This window comes from Marmota flaviventris, chromosome 5, assembly GCF_047511675.1.
Source record: "Marmota flaviventris isolate mMarFla1 chromosome 5, mMarFla1.hap1, whole genome shotgun sequence".
Taxonomy (NCBI): domain Eukaryota; kingdom Metazoa; phylum Chordata; class Mammalia; order Rodentia; family Sciuridae; genus Marmota; species Marmota flaviventris.
In genome coordinates this window covers 61,771,690-61,786,269 of record NC_092502.1, presented here as the reverse complement: position 1 = coordinate 61,786,269, position 14,580 = coordinate 61,771,690, and the positions used below count along the sequence as shown (strand labels likewise).

General features: G+C 49.3%; 1 protein-coding gene across 1 annotated transcript in view; it reads left to right on the top strand.

The window, feature by feature from the left end:
* The window catches only part of Ppargc1b (PPARG coactivator 1 beta), a 103,028-nt gene that overhangs the window by 57,989 nt on the left and 30,459 nt on the right, over positions 1 to 14,580 (top strand). Inside the window, exon 2 of the mRNA XM_071612245.1 lies at positions 14,369 to 14,542. Within this exon, the coding sequence (XP_071468346.1) occupies positions 14,369 to 14,542 (174 nt within the window). The remainder of the gene's footprint in view (positions 1 to 14,368; positions 14,543 to 14,580) is intronic.

Below are 14,580 nucleotides of genomic sequence, written 5' to 3'. Positions count from 1 at the left end.
GCCAGAAGCAGCCAGTGCCTTGGGCCGCAGGGCCTGCTGAGCCTCCCCCCTGGCCTCTGGCCCTCACTGGCCACATGACAAGGAGGGCCTGCTGGGGACAGAGAGAATCTGTTTCCCACCAGCTTTATCTGGGAGCCGTGGGTCTGTGTTTCTCATCATCTGGCTGCAGAAGGGAAGCAGGCTGTCCACGGGGACACACAGAGGCAGAAGGACCCTCTCCCACACTGTGCAGGGGCAGGCGGGAGGCAAGATGCCAGGGGACCTGGGAGTGGCCCCACCACCTCCCACCAAGGTTCAGGGAGCACCTGCTGAAGGTCCCGGGGATTCGGTGGAGGACACGGTGGCCCTCCCCTCACAGCTTGTGTTCTGGAGGGGAGCCGGTCACTGAGTTGGTGCCGAGGCTAACCCACAGCCATCGTGAGGGAGGAGGATCTGGGTGTTGGGATGGCCTCCTGGCTGGGTCCAGATGGTGGGTGAGCAGGCAGGCCAGGCCCTGGGGTGGCCTGATCTTGGCCTTATAGGCCTCATGAAGACTTCCAAGTTTTGTGATCTCAGGGGAGTGTTCTCCATAGGAGGGTGAACCCTTCTCAGTCCTGCCTTGAGTGCTGGGGTGGTGGGCAAGCCCCTGCCGGGTCCTCCTTGGGCATCCCTCGAAGGTCTGTGGCCTGGGCTTCCTGAACCCAAGAAGACACCCAAAGGTACAAAAAGGCCTTGAAGACTTTGTCCCATCTCCATTATTTCTAAGTCTGCTGAACATGAACTTGCACAGAGCAAGGATATGAACTCTTCCTGCAGTGTCATTAATTGCTGGGGTCAACCTGAGTAGGGGGCAGTAATAGGTTTGGGACTTGTGTCTGGATTCATATTCTAGCTCAGCAAAGCGTGTTATCCCCTCCCCTCCCTGCCTTAGCTTCTCCATCTGTAATATGGGGGCGCGCCCACTTTGCTGGGCTCCTATGAGCTGCTTAGAGACTGAATGGTAGGAACTATGTACTTGGGAAGTGGTGGTTTAATCTGGGGTTTTGGTCAAATTAACCTCATAAAGCTCTTAAATTGCCCATGAAATAGTGTGTATGAATAATAGGTATGTGTGTGTGAGTCTGTGCAAATATAGAGTCCAGATGCAAAATGCATTGCCTTATTTCTCCTGTGTAAGAAAGAGATAGAAATGTGGCTTTTGCCAAGCACATACTATTGAATCCACTGAGGTTAAACAGGAGTATGATGGCTTTCTACTGGATGGCCGGCTCTTGGTTCATAAAAACGCAAAACCTCATTAACTCCCTCCTAAACCCTCCCTGTTCAAAGCCCAGGGCCTTGGCTGGGCTGTGGGAGTGGAGAACAGGCAGGGGTTTCCCAGGGAGCCCAGCATGGGAACCACAGAGCAGATGGGGCTGTAGGTCCCCTGCCGTCCCTGTGCAGCTGCAGGGGCAGTGGTGGGGGAGGACTGCTGAGTCACCTCTCCCTGGGGAGGTCACAAGCCCAGGTGTGTAGCCCTGGCCTGGGCTCTGCCTGCCCAGGCCCCAGCCCACTGGGAAGGGGGACTCCTCAGGGACCTACTGTCCCTCCCTGCTCAGAACCCCCAAGAGCCACCACCTCGAGGCTGCCCGTCCTGGGCAGGCGGGTTTCCCCAGGGCTTTGGCTCCACAGCAAGGCCACAGTCATCCTGGCAGCCCCAGCCTGAAGGAGCTTGAACCTCCCTGGCCTGTTGAGCGTGACATTTTCTCAGATGCTACAAAGGGGCTGCGTGACCTTCACTCTTCCGCCAGGACCCCCTTCTTGCCTGTCTCTGTGTTATTTATAACAGTGCTAAGAGGCCAAGGGCTGTGCAGCCCAGCCCTGGCCCGGCTCCCTCAGCCTCTGTCCTCCTGGCAGGCAGGACTCGAGACATGGGAACAGAGACAGGGAACAGGGACACGGCAGCACCCTGGAGAAGGCCTCTGGGCGAATGTGCTACCTTTTTTCTTCTCTTTTCCTTTTTTTTTTTTAAATTTCTGGTGCTACTGGAGATTGAACCCAGGGTTGCTGTACCACTGAGCTCCTTTTTATTTTCCATTTTGAGACAGGGTCCCACTAAGTTGCTGAGGCTAGCCCCAGATTTGCAATCCTGCTGCCTCAGCCTCCGGGGTGGCTGGAATTACAGGTGTCCACCACCACACCTGGCAGGGTTGGCAAGTCTTTAGGTCTCTGAGACGTTTTAAAATTTTTGTTTTACCATAGCAAAATACATGTGATATTTACAATAAGTATGTTCCCCATGCCATGCAGTCATCTCCAGTCTCCATTTCCAGAACTTTCTCATTAACTCAAACCAGATACCTTCATCCACCTAAAACAGTAGGAGGGCTGCCTTCCACCCTTCCTCCAGGCACACTCCATGTTTAAGAAAACCCCAGAAATTATTGCAAGGAAGGAAAGCGGCTGCCAGTGTGTGATTGGAATGTTGATGATGGCCCTTTCGTCTGTTGAATGGCACATTCCCGAGGGCCAACCAAAACTCTGCTTTCCTTGATTGATTGATTGAGTGAGTGATTGGCACTGGGGATTAAACCCGGGGCACTTAACCACCGAGCCACATCCCCAGCCCTTTTTCATATTTTCTTTAGAGACAGGGTCTCGCTGAGTTGCTTAGGGCTTGGCTAAATTGCTGAGGCTGGCTTTGAACTGGAGATCCTCCTGCCTCAGCCTCCCAAACCACTGGGATTACAGGCATGCGCACCAACGTGCCTGGCTCTGCTTTCCTTCTCATTCAGGAAGCAAGTGGGTATGGGAGAGGGTGTCCTGATTTGGAGGAGAACCAGGGATCTGCTGTCATTTCTGACTCTCCTTAAGCAAACTCTTCATTTAGCAATATTCACTCCATTGTAAATAGGGCAAATGTTCTGCAGCTCTCCTCAAAACCATCAGCACCCGCTGCCCGAGAGCCCATGCAGTACCCTCGAGAAGGACTCAGTTTTCCAAACACTTTTCTACCCAAAACACCTCACCAGACCTGGCTCGGACAATCTCATGGCAAGTCCAGGTTCATAGGTCCCTTTGTGGAGATACTGAATCAGAGGCCCAAGTGACATGACCAAGGGTGCACTTCCATTTCAGTCACCTGGACAAACAGTTCCCCCTTCCCCAGGTGGAGACCGGGGTGAGGCTAAGAGGCACTTGGCTCCAGGCAAGTTAAGGGAATGTCAAAAAATTCAGCAATCAAAATAAATGATATTTTAACTCAGTGTTTAAAAAACATAATAATTGGGGGGAATGTGTACATGCTGAACAAAATATAAAAATTTTAAAGGCAGGAACAACACAAGTGTCACGCATAGCCATACTGGAACTTGAGGCCAAAGGAAAAAGGGGCAGTGCTGATCCTGCCTTTATTTAGGATGTAAGTATTTATATTAATTATGGATGGAATTTTTGCATCGATGCCTATTTTAAAAATATCGCATTTAAAAATTGACTACGGAAATTTTGGGTGCCCAAGGCACCCTATTCTTGACTCTGGCTCTACCTTCTGATCCCTGTGTACTACTGTGCATTCCCACCCCACCCCGGCCCCGGGTCCCCAGGCCTCCCAAGGCCTTTCAACCATTCCTGAGTGTCCAGAGAGCAGCTGAGGGTGGCATCTGATCCCTACAGTCTATTTTTGTGTCCGCCCTTCAGCCACTGATAAAATGCCGTCTTGGGTAGAGCTGAGGTATTGAAACAGGGAGTGTTGGTGTCAGGTGGCTCATGTGATCGTATGTCTTCATTCTTGACCTCGCAGAGGGGTCTAGAACCAGGAGAGAAAAGGAGCTCTCAGCGGTTCTGTCCCCGTAGAGTTTGACAAGACATGAAATTGTTATCTGGTAACTGAGGCTACCAGGCAATTGACCTTGTCTTGGGGCTATATGGAAACAGTTCCCACAGTTGTGCTCTTTCGCTTCTGTGTAACTCCCTTGACAGTTTACATGGCACTCATTAGGTTTATTGAGCACATCTTTATTGAGTACCTACTGTGTGCCAGGCACTGGGGATACCCCAGGGGACAAGATAGACACGGCTTCTGCCGTGTGGTTGAGGGAGCCAACAATAAACAAGTAGATGAATTTAAAATGGGAGAAAATTCTGGAGGGGATGGTGGTGATGAGCAAACAGCAGTGTGGATGTATTTAATGCCAAAAATTATTAAAATGGTTAAAATGGTCAATTTCATGTTGTATATGTGTATTTCCCACTTTTTTTTTTTTTTTAATACCAGGGATTGACCCCAGGGGCCTCTGACCACTGAGCCACATCCCCAGCCCTATTTTGTATTTTATTTAGAGACAGGGTCTCACTGAGTTGCTTAGTGAGCCTCACTGTTGCTGAGGCTGGCTTTGAACTCACAATCCTCCTGCCTCTGCCTCTCAAGCCTTGGATTACAGGTGTGCAACACCACACCTGGCTGTTTCTCACAATTTAAAACACAGTGAAAGGGCCAGTGGAGGGAATCTCAGGGAATGGCAGGTGAAAAATGAGGGAACTGCAGCAGGGTGTTGGGAAGCCAGAGCTGGGTCCAGTGGCCGGGGAAGCCCATGTGGGAGCGACACTTCATTGGGGATGATAAGGGAGCTGTCTAGGGAGGTGAGGGCTGGGCCAGGGCTGAGGCCCCACAGCACTTCATGCAGGAGGCTGGTCTGCAGACGCAGAGCCTTAGCACCCTGTAACTAGCCATTAGAGCCAGGGCCAGGGCAGCCCTGGCTGCATGGATCCTGCCCACTCTACCTGCCCATCACTTGGCAGCTATAGTGCCTTTCCGGCACTCGCCTTTGAATTCAAGAGGCCCTTGAGTTCAAGTGCCTAAAATTGACTGTAAGTGCAGGCAAACACAATGTGCAGAGCACGCAGCCCCCCAAACGCCCTGCACTTGTGTCAGAATATAATTCAACCTTTACTTGTTTAAAAACACCATCGCTTTCCTGAGCCTGGTCAGATGCCAGGATCCATGCTGCCAAAGGTGGAGAGGGGGTGCCCTCTGAGACCTCAGTGCCAGAGGAGAGCAGGCTGGTCTTGGGATCTGCCAGGCTATCCTGGAGCTGCGCCACCTCAGGTAACCCCAAGGCCTCAGACCCCTGTGGGATGGGGGCTGCCTGGGGGCAACAGGGGCAGAGAAGAGGACCAAGAAAATAAAGCTGCCCCAGGACTCTTCCTTTTCTATCTTTTCCCTCACCTTTTAAGGTGGGGTGGGGTGAGGTGGGGGGCGTGAATCTAATGTGGGTATATGGGCCACAGCGATTGAGAAAGTGAGTGGACTGTCATTTTGGAAAGAGCTTTGGTTTTTTTTTTGTTTTGTTTTTTGGTACCAGGAATTGAACCCAGTGGTGCTTAACCCCTGAGCCACATCCCCAGCCCTTTTTAATATTTTATTTAGAGACAGGGTCTCACTGAGTAGCTTTAGGACCTTGCTAAATGGCTGAGGCTGGCTTTGAACTCCGCTCCTCCTGCTTCAGCCTCCAGAGCCGCTGGATTACAGGCGTGCGCCACCACACTTGGCCTTGGAAAGAGCTTTGGACAGGAGACATGGGAGATCCCAGTTTGTCCTGAGCCTGCCAGGAGCTGGCTGTGTGGATCTTGGGTGACTCCTCCTTTCCTCTCTGTGAACCTCCATTTCATCATCTGCAAAATAAGATACTGGTCTCTAAAAGTGTGACTGCAGTGACTGCAGACAATTCTAGTGCCCACACCCTGCTGTGTTCCGGGAGTCTGGCCTGAGGCTATATTTCCTGTGCTAGGAAGGCTGGAATCCTGTATAATCGGCACCTTCTTATCTGATGAGAGGGGAACTGTAGTTGGGAGGTCAGGGGGAGGCTAGGGAGAGGAATTCCTGGGAAAAGGTCAGGTAAAGCACTGAATCACAGAACTTAATGCCTAACATCATCTTAATGAAGGCCTATGACCTGCACGTTCATTTTTTGCTGGTCTTTCAGTACAGGACTCTTTGTGGTGCCAGGATTGAAATTCTAAGTCATTTTTCCTGCAGGGTCCACACCCACAGTGCCAGGGCTCCAATTTCCAGTTTGAGTATTTATGCCAACAGACCAAGAACTCACTAGACATTGGTCAAGCTGTGTGAGCGCAGAATCCTAGATGATTACAGGTGTCTCCTAATCTTTCACCATGATCTCATCCACAAAGAATCTGACAGCAGGTTTTTGTGTTAGCAACTCAAGTTTATTGGATCCTTCCACAGCCTTCTACTTAGTTTTCATTGAGAATTCTTCTTTTGTCCTCATATTTTCTGTGTTTAAACAATTTAATTGAATTTTGTGATTGTAGTAATAAATGGGTACTGGCTCCCGGTACACAGACAGCTCAGCTGGTGGGAGCAGGCCCGCTGGTGGGTGCCATATATATTGAAGGATGTGGATGGGAGGACAGAGAGCATTGGTAAACCCAACCAGCTGGTCGGGTAAGAGATGGTAGGCATTGTACCAAAGTCTGAGGGGACCTGGATAGGATTAGGTTTGGTTGCAAGTAACAGAAAACTCCCAACATGGCCAGAGGCCAGATGAGCTCCAAGTTGAGTCTTCTGGGACCCCAAGACAGATAGAGGCCAAGGGCGGTGTTCGGGACCCAGGATTCTTCCCTCTTGTTCTGCCTGTCATTAAGAGCTGCACACTGGTGACTGGCTCCTTCACAGTTGGCCAGGTCAGGCACAGCCAAGTGGCCTAGTTCTGAGCACGGCCCATCTTGCTCTCTGAACAGGAGGACTCATTCTTATCTGGGGACTTTTTCTTGGGTTACCTTAAACCAAACCCTGATCAGGTACCTGTTTGGCTGGAGCTCGGGATCTGCTGTAAAGGACTGACCATCACCAGGTTTGGTAGGCCCAAGGCCAGATGCTTCCATGGGGAAGGGGTCTTGAGTGCCAGGTTGAAGGTTTTAGTCTTGAGAGTTTTGGTGGGGGAGGGGATGCCCTTCCAGTGACCTGGTTTATCTCTGAGTTCATGGTGCTTGGTCCTTTCAGGCTGGGCTTAGAGCCCCTCCTTTCTTCAACTTTTCCTGGAGTTTTACTTTATGTGCATGGTTTGAGTCCTATTTCTGATGATGCTGTTTAATATTTCATTGGGGACTAAGCTCAGCTACTCTTGCTACTGTCCTTCTGGAATCTTCTTTAGCAGTTTTGTATTAACTTAGAAGACAGTGAGAATCTTGTTTTTTTTTCTAATGGGAGAGATAAATTAGTCATCACGTTTTCATTGATAGGTGATAGAAATTCCCACTGGTATGAAATCTAGAAAGGGAAATGATTTGCTCTCCTAATGGCAAAGCACAGAGAATTGCTGGCTTCAAGCACAGCTGGCTCCAAGTGTGACAAGTGACAGATTATTTTGTCAGAAGCCCCCCCCCTCCCCACTTCTCTCCACGTCGCCCGTGCTGGCTTCCTCTTCAGGCAGGCTCTTCACAAGTAGTGGAACTCAACCAACTGAGCCCCCTTGTCCCAACGGACACTCCAGCCATTCTTGGTATCTACTCAGACTCACTTGGCCAGGCTGTGTCTATCTTGACCACCCACCTCACAAAGGCCCTACCTCCTGATACTGTTACCATGGGGATGAGTTCTGTGGGGACACAGTCAGACCATAGCAACCTGTGACTACCATTCATGGTGTGTCCGACACATGTTGGGCTCCCAACCTATGTTACTTTACCTTTGTAAGAGCCCCGGGGAAAGGTATGACTAATTAAAAAAAAAAAAAAATCCCTACTTTGCATTTAGAAACAGGCAATGGCTGGGTGTGGTGGCTCATGCCTGTAATCCCAGTGGCTCAGGAGGCTGAGGCAGGAGGATTTCAAGTTCAAAGCCAATCTCAGCAATTTAGCAAGGCCGTAGGCAACTTAGTGAGAGCCTGTCTCGAAATAAAAAATAGAAAAAGGGGTGGGGATGTGGCTCAGTGGTTAAGTGCCCTTGGGTTCAATCCCTGGTATCAAAAGAAAGAAAGAAACAAAGAAAGAAACAAGCAGTGAAAGCTGATGTCTTGATCTCGAAGTCTTCGGTCAGAAGCGGAGCCAGGGCCTGCCCTTCTGCCCACCTTTTCTAGGTTTCTTCCCATTTCAAGACCTTCTTTCTGCCCTTTGCCTCCCCCTGGAAATTTACTTATTAAGTCACTCATTGATCTGTTCATTAGATGCTGAGTTCTGCCAAAATAGTTCCCCAAAGCCTCCATGGATCCCAGAAATGAGATGGATTAAAAGAAAGATGTGTGCAGGCAGGGTCCAGAGGGTCTGGCTAGTTTAAAGTTCTCTATTCCAGAGGGACAGTGAGAACCAGAGGGAAGGTGACCTGCTGAAGGACACATGGTGAATACCGGACAGGTCTGGAACCCAAGCTGCCACTGGGGCCACCCTCCCGCCCCTCCTGCTTCCTTCTACCAATAATTCTAAAAATCGGCTCTGGACCAGGCACCAAGCTCGGCCATTTGCTGATTGCAGCCAGGAAAGTGGAGCCACCAATTTTTCCTGAAGATGCATTCTCTCTTAAGCAGGGAATCGATTTCCAACAAGATACACAAGCTTCCAATGAAGCCACTTATGTGAGAGTCTGGATGAAACACCATTAATCCCCTGCCAGGGTCATTTATCTCCCTGGCTTGAGGAAGCTTCAGCCCTTTCAAATAGGGGGGCATGGTGTTGCTGAAGGCATGGCACCAGGAGACCAGCAGACATGGTGAGAGGCTGGTAGGAGCTGGGCACAGTGCAGCACGTCTGGTCCTAGACTCGACTTCGCTCATCCATGAACTTGCCATGTGACTTGGGCCATTCCCAGCTTGGGTCTGAAGTTTTACCTCCCCATCTGTAACTCTGAATAAATGGCCTTGAATGGTGCTTCTCATTTTCAGAAACAGGATGTGGGTGATGGCCTTGTAGGGAGAGAAAAGACTTGGATTTGAATCTCAGCTTCACCTTTCTGACATCTGGGGTGCTGTGGCTTTTCAGTTGTCTTCCCAAAAAAGACACATTGAAGTTCCAATGCCCAGGACCGCAGAATGGAACTTTTTTTGGAGACAGGATCTTTACAGTGATAATTAGGTTAAAATGAGGTCTTTAGGGTGAACCCTGATCCAATATGGGAAATTTGGATAAACGCAGATTCCAATAGAGGGAAAAGACAGTGTGAAAAGACAGGAGAAGATTGCCATCAAAGAGCCCAGGAGAGCTGGGCGCCATGGCACATGCCTCTAATGCCAGCAGCTTAGGAGACTGAGGCAGGAAGATCGTGAGTTCAAAGCCAGCCTCAGCAAAAGCAAGGTGCTAAGCAACTCAGTGAGACCCTGTCTCTAAATTTAAAAAATACAAAATAGGGCTGGGAGTGTGGCTTAGTGGTCGAGTGTCCTGGATTCAATCCCCAGTAACTGCCCCCGCCCCCCCAAAAAAAAGTCCAGGAGAGGTCTGGCACAGACCTTCCCTGGGTTCTCAGAAGGAGCCGCGCCTGCTGACAGCTTGGTCTCAGACTTCAGCCTCCAGAGCTGTGCATAAGATGTTTCTGTTGACGCCACCCAGATGTAGTGCTTTGTTTCGGCAGCCCTAGCGTACTAACACTAGTGACTCCATCTTGGAGTTTCTCCACTAGTAATGCTAGTGACGAGGGGACAGCAGCACCTGCCTTGCATGGTTGTTTGAGACTGATAAGAGGAAGCGCATGTGGCGCTGAGCACAGCCCTTGGAGGATCATGAGTGGAGAGGCTATTAGTCCTGCATTGCCCGCCCAGCCCCACTAGCAGAGCCTCTGGGAGGAAAGCAGCCAGGATGGGCGAGAAGACCTCAGTGCAGACTGAAGAGAACTGGGTCACTCAAGGCACCCCTTCAAAAGCCTCTCCAGTACAGAGAAGGCCAGAAATCACCATTAATGCAGTGCTTGATGCTTTCTAGCCAGAGAGTGGTCTTAGGCCTAATTGACAAGGCCGTGAAGCTGAGGTTTCTTGGTTTTCACATGCTGGTTACACTTGCAGTATGTCAAGCCCCTATGGGTGATCAATAAGTGCAGTCGTCTTGGCCATTTATGAGCATTTTGTAAAGAAGGCATGGCATGGTTTCAAGGGAAGGATACTCACTAATGACCCTGAGCAAATCCATTTCCCTCCTTGAATCTCAGTTTCCATATCTGCAGAGTAAAGATCAGCCAGGCCAGAGGTTCTTAAGCCGCATCTGTGAAGGCCTGAAAGTTGTATATAAATTTTGTGTGTGCACATGCATCTTGGGAGAGTGTGCCTGGAGCTTTAACTGGTTCTTGGAGGGTCACTACCTCCCAAATTGCCCACCATGACCCCCAACCTCTACCCCGTCACCTCTCCGAGCTGCTCCGACCTGGCTGGTCTGATTCTATGACTCTGCTTCTAAGGTTATTTGCAGGAAACAGATTTACAAAGGTAGCCACTCTGAGTAACTGGGGTGAGGGATGAACCAGGAGCACAGTGAAAGAGCTCCCCAGAGAGCTTATCATGGGGGGACTTTTTTTGGCCAGGGAGGCCCCCTCTTGCCCGGCACCCTTGTATCTCTGCTTTTGGCCCTCCCTTGTGTCCCACGGGCCCTAGGTGATGACCAGCCCCTGCCTAACCTGTCTTGGATGGCTCCAATGGCCTCAGCTATTTCCTGCCTCTGGGCTACCCCACCCCATCTCACTTGGAGTAGTACCCAATCCTGCCAAGTGTGATGGTGCATGCCTGTGACCCCAGCAAGGCTGAGGCAGGAGGATAGTGAGTTCAAAGCCAGCCTCAGCAACTTAGCTAGGCCCTAAGCAACTCAGCAAGACCCTGTCTCAAAATAAAACATAAAAAGTGCTGGGGATGTGGCTTGGTGGCTAAGCGGTCCTGGAGTCAATCCCCAGTACCAAAACAAACAAACAAACAAATGAAAAAACAAATCCCTTACAATCCCTCCCTGATCCCATCCCCACCTGCCTTTCCCCTCACTGATGCCTCTAGCTTAGTCCCTACTGTCTTTGCCCCTGCAGGTTCCTCTCCCCGGAACGCTGCTCCCCATCTTGCATGAAATATTGATGAGATCCCCTACCCCCACTAAGATGGCATCAAACAAAGGAAGGGACCGAGTCTGTATATTGCAGTGCCTTTGCTCATCATCCCCCTGGATAAATGCTTAAAATTAAAACAACTGACAATACCAGGTCTTGGTGAGGGTATGGAACAGCTGGGCTCTCCTACAGCCAATGGCAGTGTTCAGTGCTACAACATTTTGGAGAACAGTTTGTCATTTTTACAAAGTTATACATAAACTTACCAAATAACTCAGCAATTCCACTCCTGGATATTTACCCAAGAGAAACAAAGACATATGTCCACACAAAGACTTACACACAAATATTGAAGACTTAACTCATAAAGACCGAAAATTAGAAACAAATCAAATGTCTGCCTAGAACAGGCAAAAGCTGCTACATCCTTTCAGTCTGATTGGGTGTGAAGGAGACAGAGCTTCCAGGAGGAAAGGAGAGGATCTGCCTAAGTCTCCTGGGGTGGGGGCAGCTGTTGAGTGATGGTGCTTTATAACTGAAGTGGTTGACAGACGGGAGCTTGCAGGGGACTGGGGTTGCCTTGGGGACCCACAGGGTAAGGCAGCTCCAATTCCCTCTCGTCTTCAGGTTCCCAACCAGGTTCAGAAGTGTTCATCTATTCCTCTGGGAGTTGCAATTTGTAAGGCAGTTCCCCCTTCTCCTCAGGGGATACATTCCTGAAACCATAGATAGTACCAAGTCCTTTATGGACTCTGGTTTTTCCCCAATGCGTACATACACATATTTAATGCCTTTTCCATCTTAACTAAGCATTTCTGAGCACAGTGATCATAATTTTTGCAGTTTGAGGTACAATTGCAAAACTAGTATGAATTTCTTTTCCTTCCTCACAGATTCATAGATAGAAGATTCATTCTTATTGTAGATCTTAGCAACCACAGCATAGGGTTTTATGTTTTTGTTTTTTTTTCCCCCTTTCCTCATTAAGTGGATAACTTCCACCTTTTCACCTAGAGGAAATACTTCATGGCTTCTCTTTGGTGTATCTGAGTTGCCAGTGTCACTACTCTTGCACTTTGGGACCATTAGTCAGTAAAATAAGTTACTTGGATTTGAATGCAAGCACTGCAATACTGTGATAGTGTATCTGATAATTAGGATGGCTACTAAGTGACTAAGGGGTGGGTAGTTATACGGCATGGATACACTGGACAAAGGAATGACTCATGTCCTGGTGGGACAGAGCAGAACTACTCAAGATTTCATCATACTACTCAGAATGCGCCCCCCCCCCCCATGTAAAACTTAGTGAGTTGCTTATTTCTGGAAGTTTCTTTTAAATATTTTCAGACTACAGTGGATCAACAGGCAACTGAAAACACAGATAAGGGAGTACAACTGTAATTGCATTTTATTTAAGTGATTATTTGTTAATATCATCCTCCTGTCCCCCCAACATATGAGATCCAAGAGGACAGTGGTGTCTCTTTCACCCCTGGCTGCAGCTGCTGGCACAGGACCCAGCTCACAGTAACTCAGAACTTAATATTTAGGACTGCTGAATGTGTGTGGATTGGAGAAAGAAGGGGCAGGTGGAGCGCAGGGGTGGGGTATGGCCTTGTAGACAGAGACTTGCTGGGCGCAGTGCTGCCTGGCTTGAAAGCCAGAGATGGGCCACTTGTGAGGATGTGGCTGTGATGTTGCCCGTACAGGCAGGACTCTTGCAAAATGCCAATTAAGACATTTGACCCAAATTTGGATAAAAGCCTTTTTCCTGTGTCAAGTTGAGCTAATAATATACATTTATTCATAATTGATGAAGTCTTGTAAGTGGGAACAATTAAGGAAAAGGCCTGAGCAAAACCTGTTTCTCTTAAGTGTCACCCATTTGCCTTTTTTTTTTTTTTTCTTTTTTTGCTGCGGCAGGTCCCACCCTCTCTGCCTGCCGTGAAACACCTTTTTTATCATTGTGGTTGTCGTCACCATTATTTGGTGTCATTACTGTTAGCTGACTTACTGAGCACCTACTGGAGCAGGCTGTAAGTTGCTCTTGGCTCCATAAGGCAGGTACTGCTGTTTCTGTCCCCATTCTACAGATGAGGCAGTTGGGTTTCAGAGGGATGAAGGGATCTGCCAGAGTCTCATGGCTGAGGAGGGGGAAATCTCGACTCAGATCTGCCGGCCCGGGCAGCCCTCCTTGTCCCTGTGGTGTCCCACTGCTGTGTCAGCCTCCCAGCAAGGCTGCTCTGAGTCTGCAGCCCTTCTGTGGGTGACAGTTAAACTTGGGAAATGGAGGGAGAAAGTGATTGCCCCTGATTCAGTAGTGCTGGTCCTCACCTGAGAATTTGCATTATTTCTGACATAACAAGTTCCCAGATGATGCTGATATAACGGGTCCTGGGACCACCTGCTGTTACAGAGTCCCACTGACCCCCTTCTCCCCACCCCCCACTGCCAGGCAGGTGTGTTTGGATATTTATTATGCGGCATAGAGCAATCTGTAGCTTGATTGTTGTTTCGTTCTGTTTATACATGTGGGATTATATTCCTGTGGATATTCTACAACTTAGTCTTTTATTTGATTTATCTCGGAGATGATCCATAGATCTGCCTTATTCTCTACAGTGTTTCAGGATACAGGGGTGCTATGGTTTTATTTGCCTCTTGCCTTCTGAAATGGGTGGCCTTGTGTGTTTTAGATATCACAGATAACCCTCTAAAGTCCCTGAGAACATGAGTGTTTCTCCAGAATCTGGTCATCATTCAATAATGTCAGCTATTATTGCTGCTATATTTTGTTTCCTCATTAATATTGAGGATTGTTAGCTTTAAGAAGTTTTCTTGCAGGGGCTGGGGATGTGGCTCAAGCGGTAGTGCGCTCGCCTGACATGCGCGGGGCGCTGGGTTCGATCTTCAGCACCACATAAAATAAAATAAAGATGTTGTGTCCACCAAAAACTGAAAAATAAATATTAAAAAATTCTCTCTTTCTCTCTCTTCTCTCTCTCTCTTCAAAAAAAAGAAGTTTTCTTGAAGGTGGGGGCAGCTGTATAAAGGAGTAACTCTGTTTACAGGCTCTAGTCAAGTTTTCAACAAAACAGTTTCAGTAAAAGGAAAGAGGTGCCGTGTGGGCAGGGCTTGAGGGATGTGTAGGAGTGCAGAGGAGGAGGAGCGAGAGCCCCAGGGAGGTTGTACCCCCAGGCTTGGCTTAGCTACTGGTCGATTTGATGATTGGGGGGGGGGTGGATCTTAATAGTTTTGGGTCATTTGGCAAAATCTGGCCATGGCCAAGGGTCCGGGTTGGCAGCATCCTGTGTAGGAGGGCCCTGCATGGGTCAAGCTGTGCTCAGCTCTGATCTGTCTTTTTCCTTCCTGTCTCCGCAGGGTGGGGGTTCTGGGGAGGAGCAACTCTGCGCTGACTTTCCTGAGCTCGACCTCTCCCAGCTGGACGCCAGCGACTTTGACTCTGCCACCTGCTTTGGAGAGCTGCAGTGGTGCCCGGAGACCTCTGAGACTGAGCCCAGCCAGTACAGCCCTGACGACTCCGAGCTCTTCCAGGTAGGCCCTCCCAGCCTCACCAGCCCACCACAGTGCCA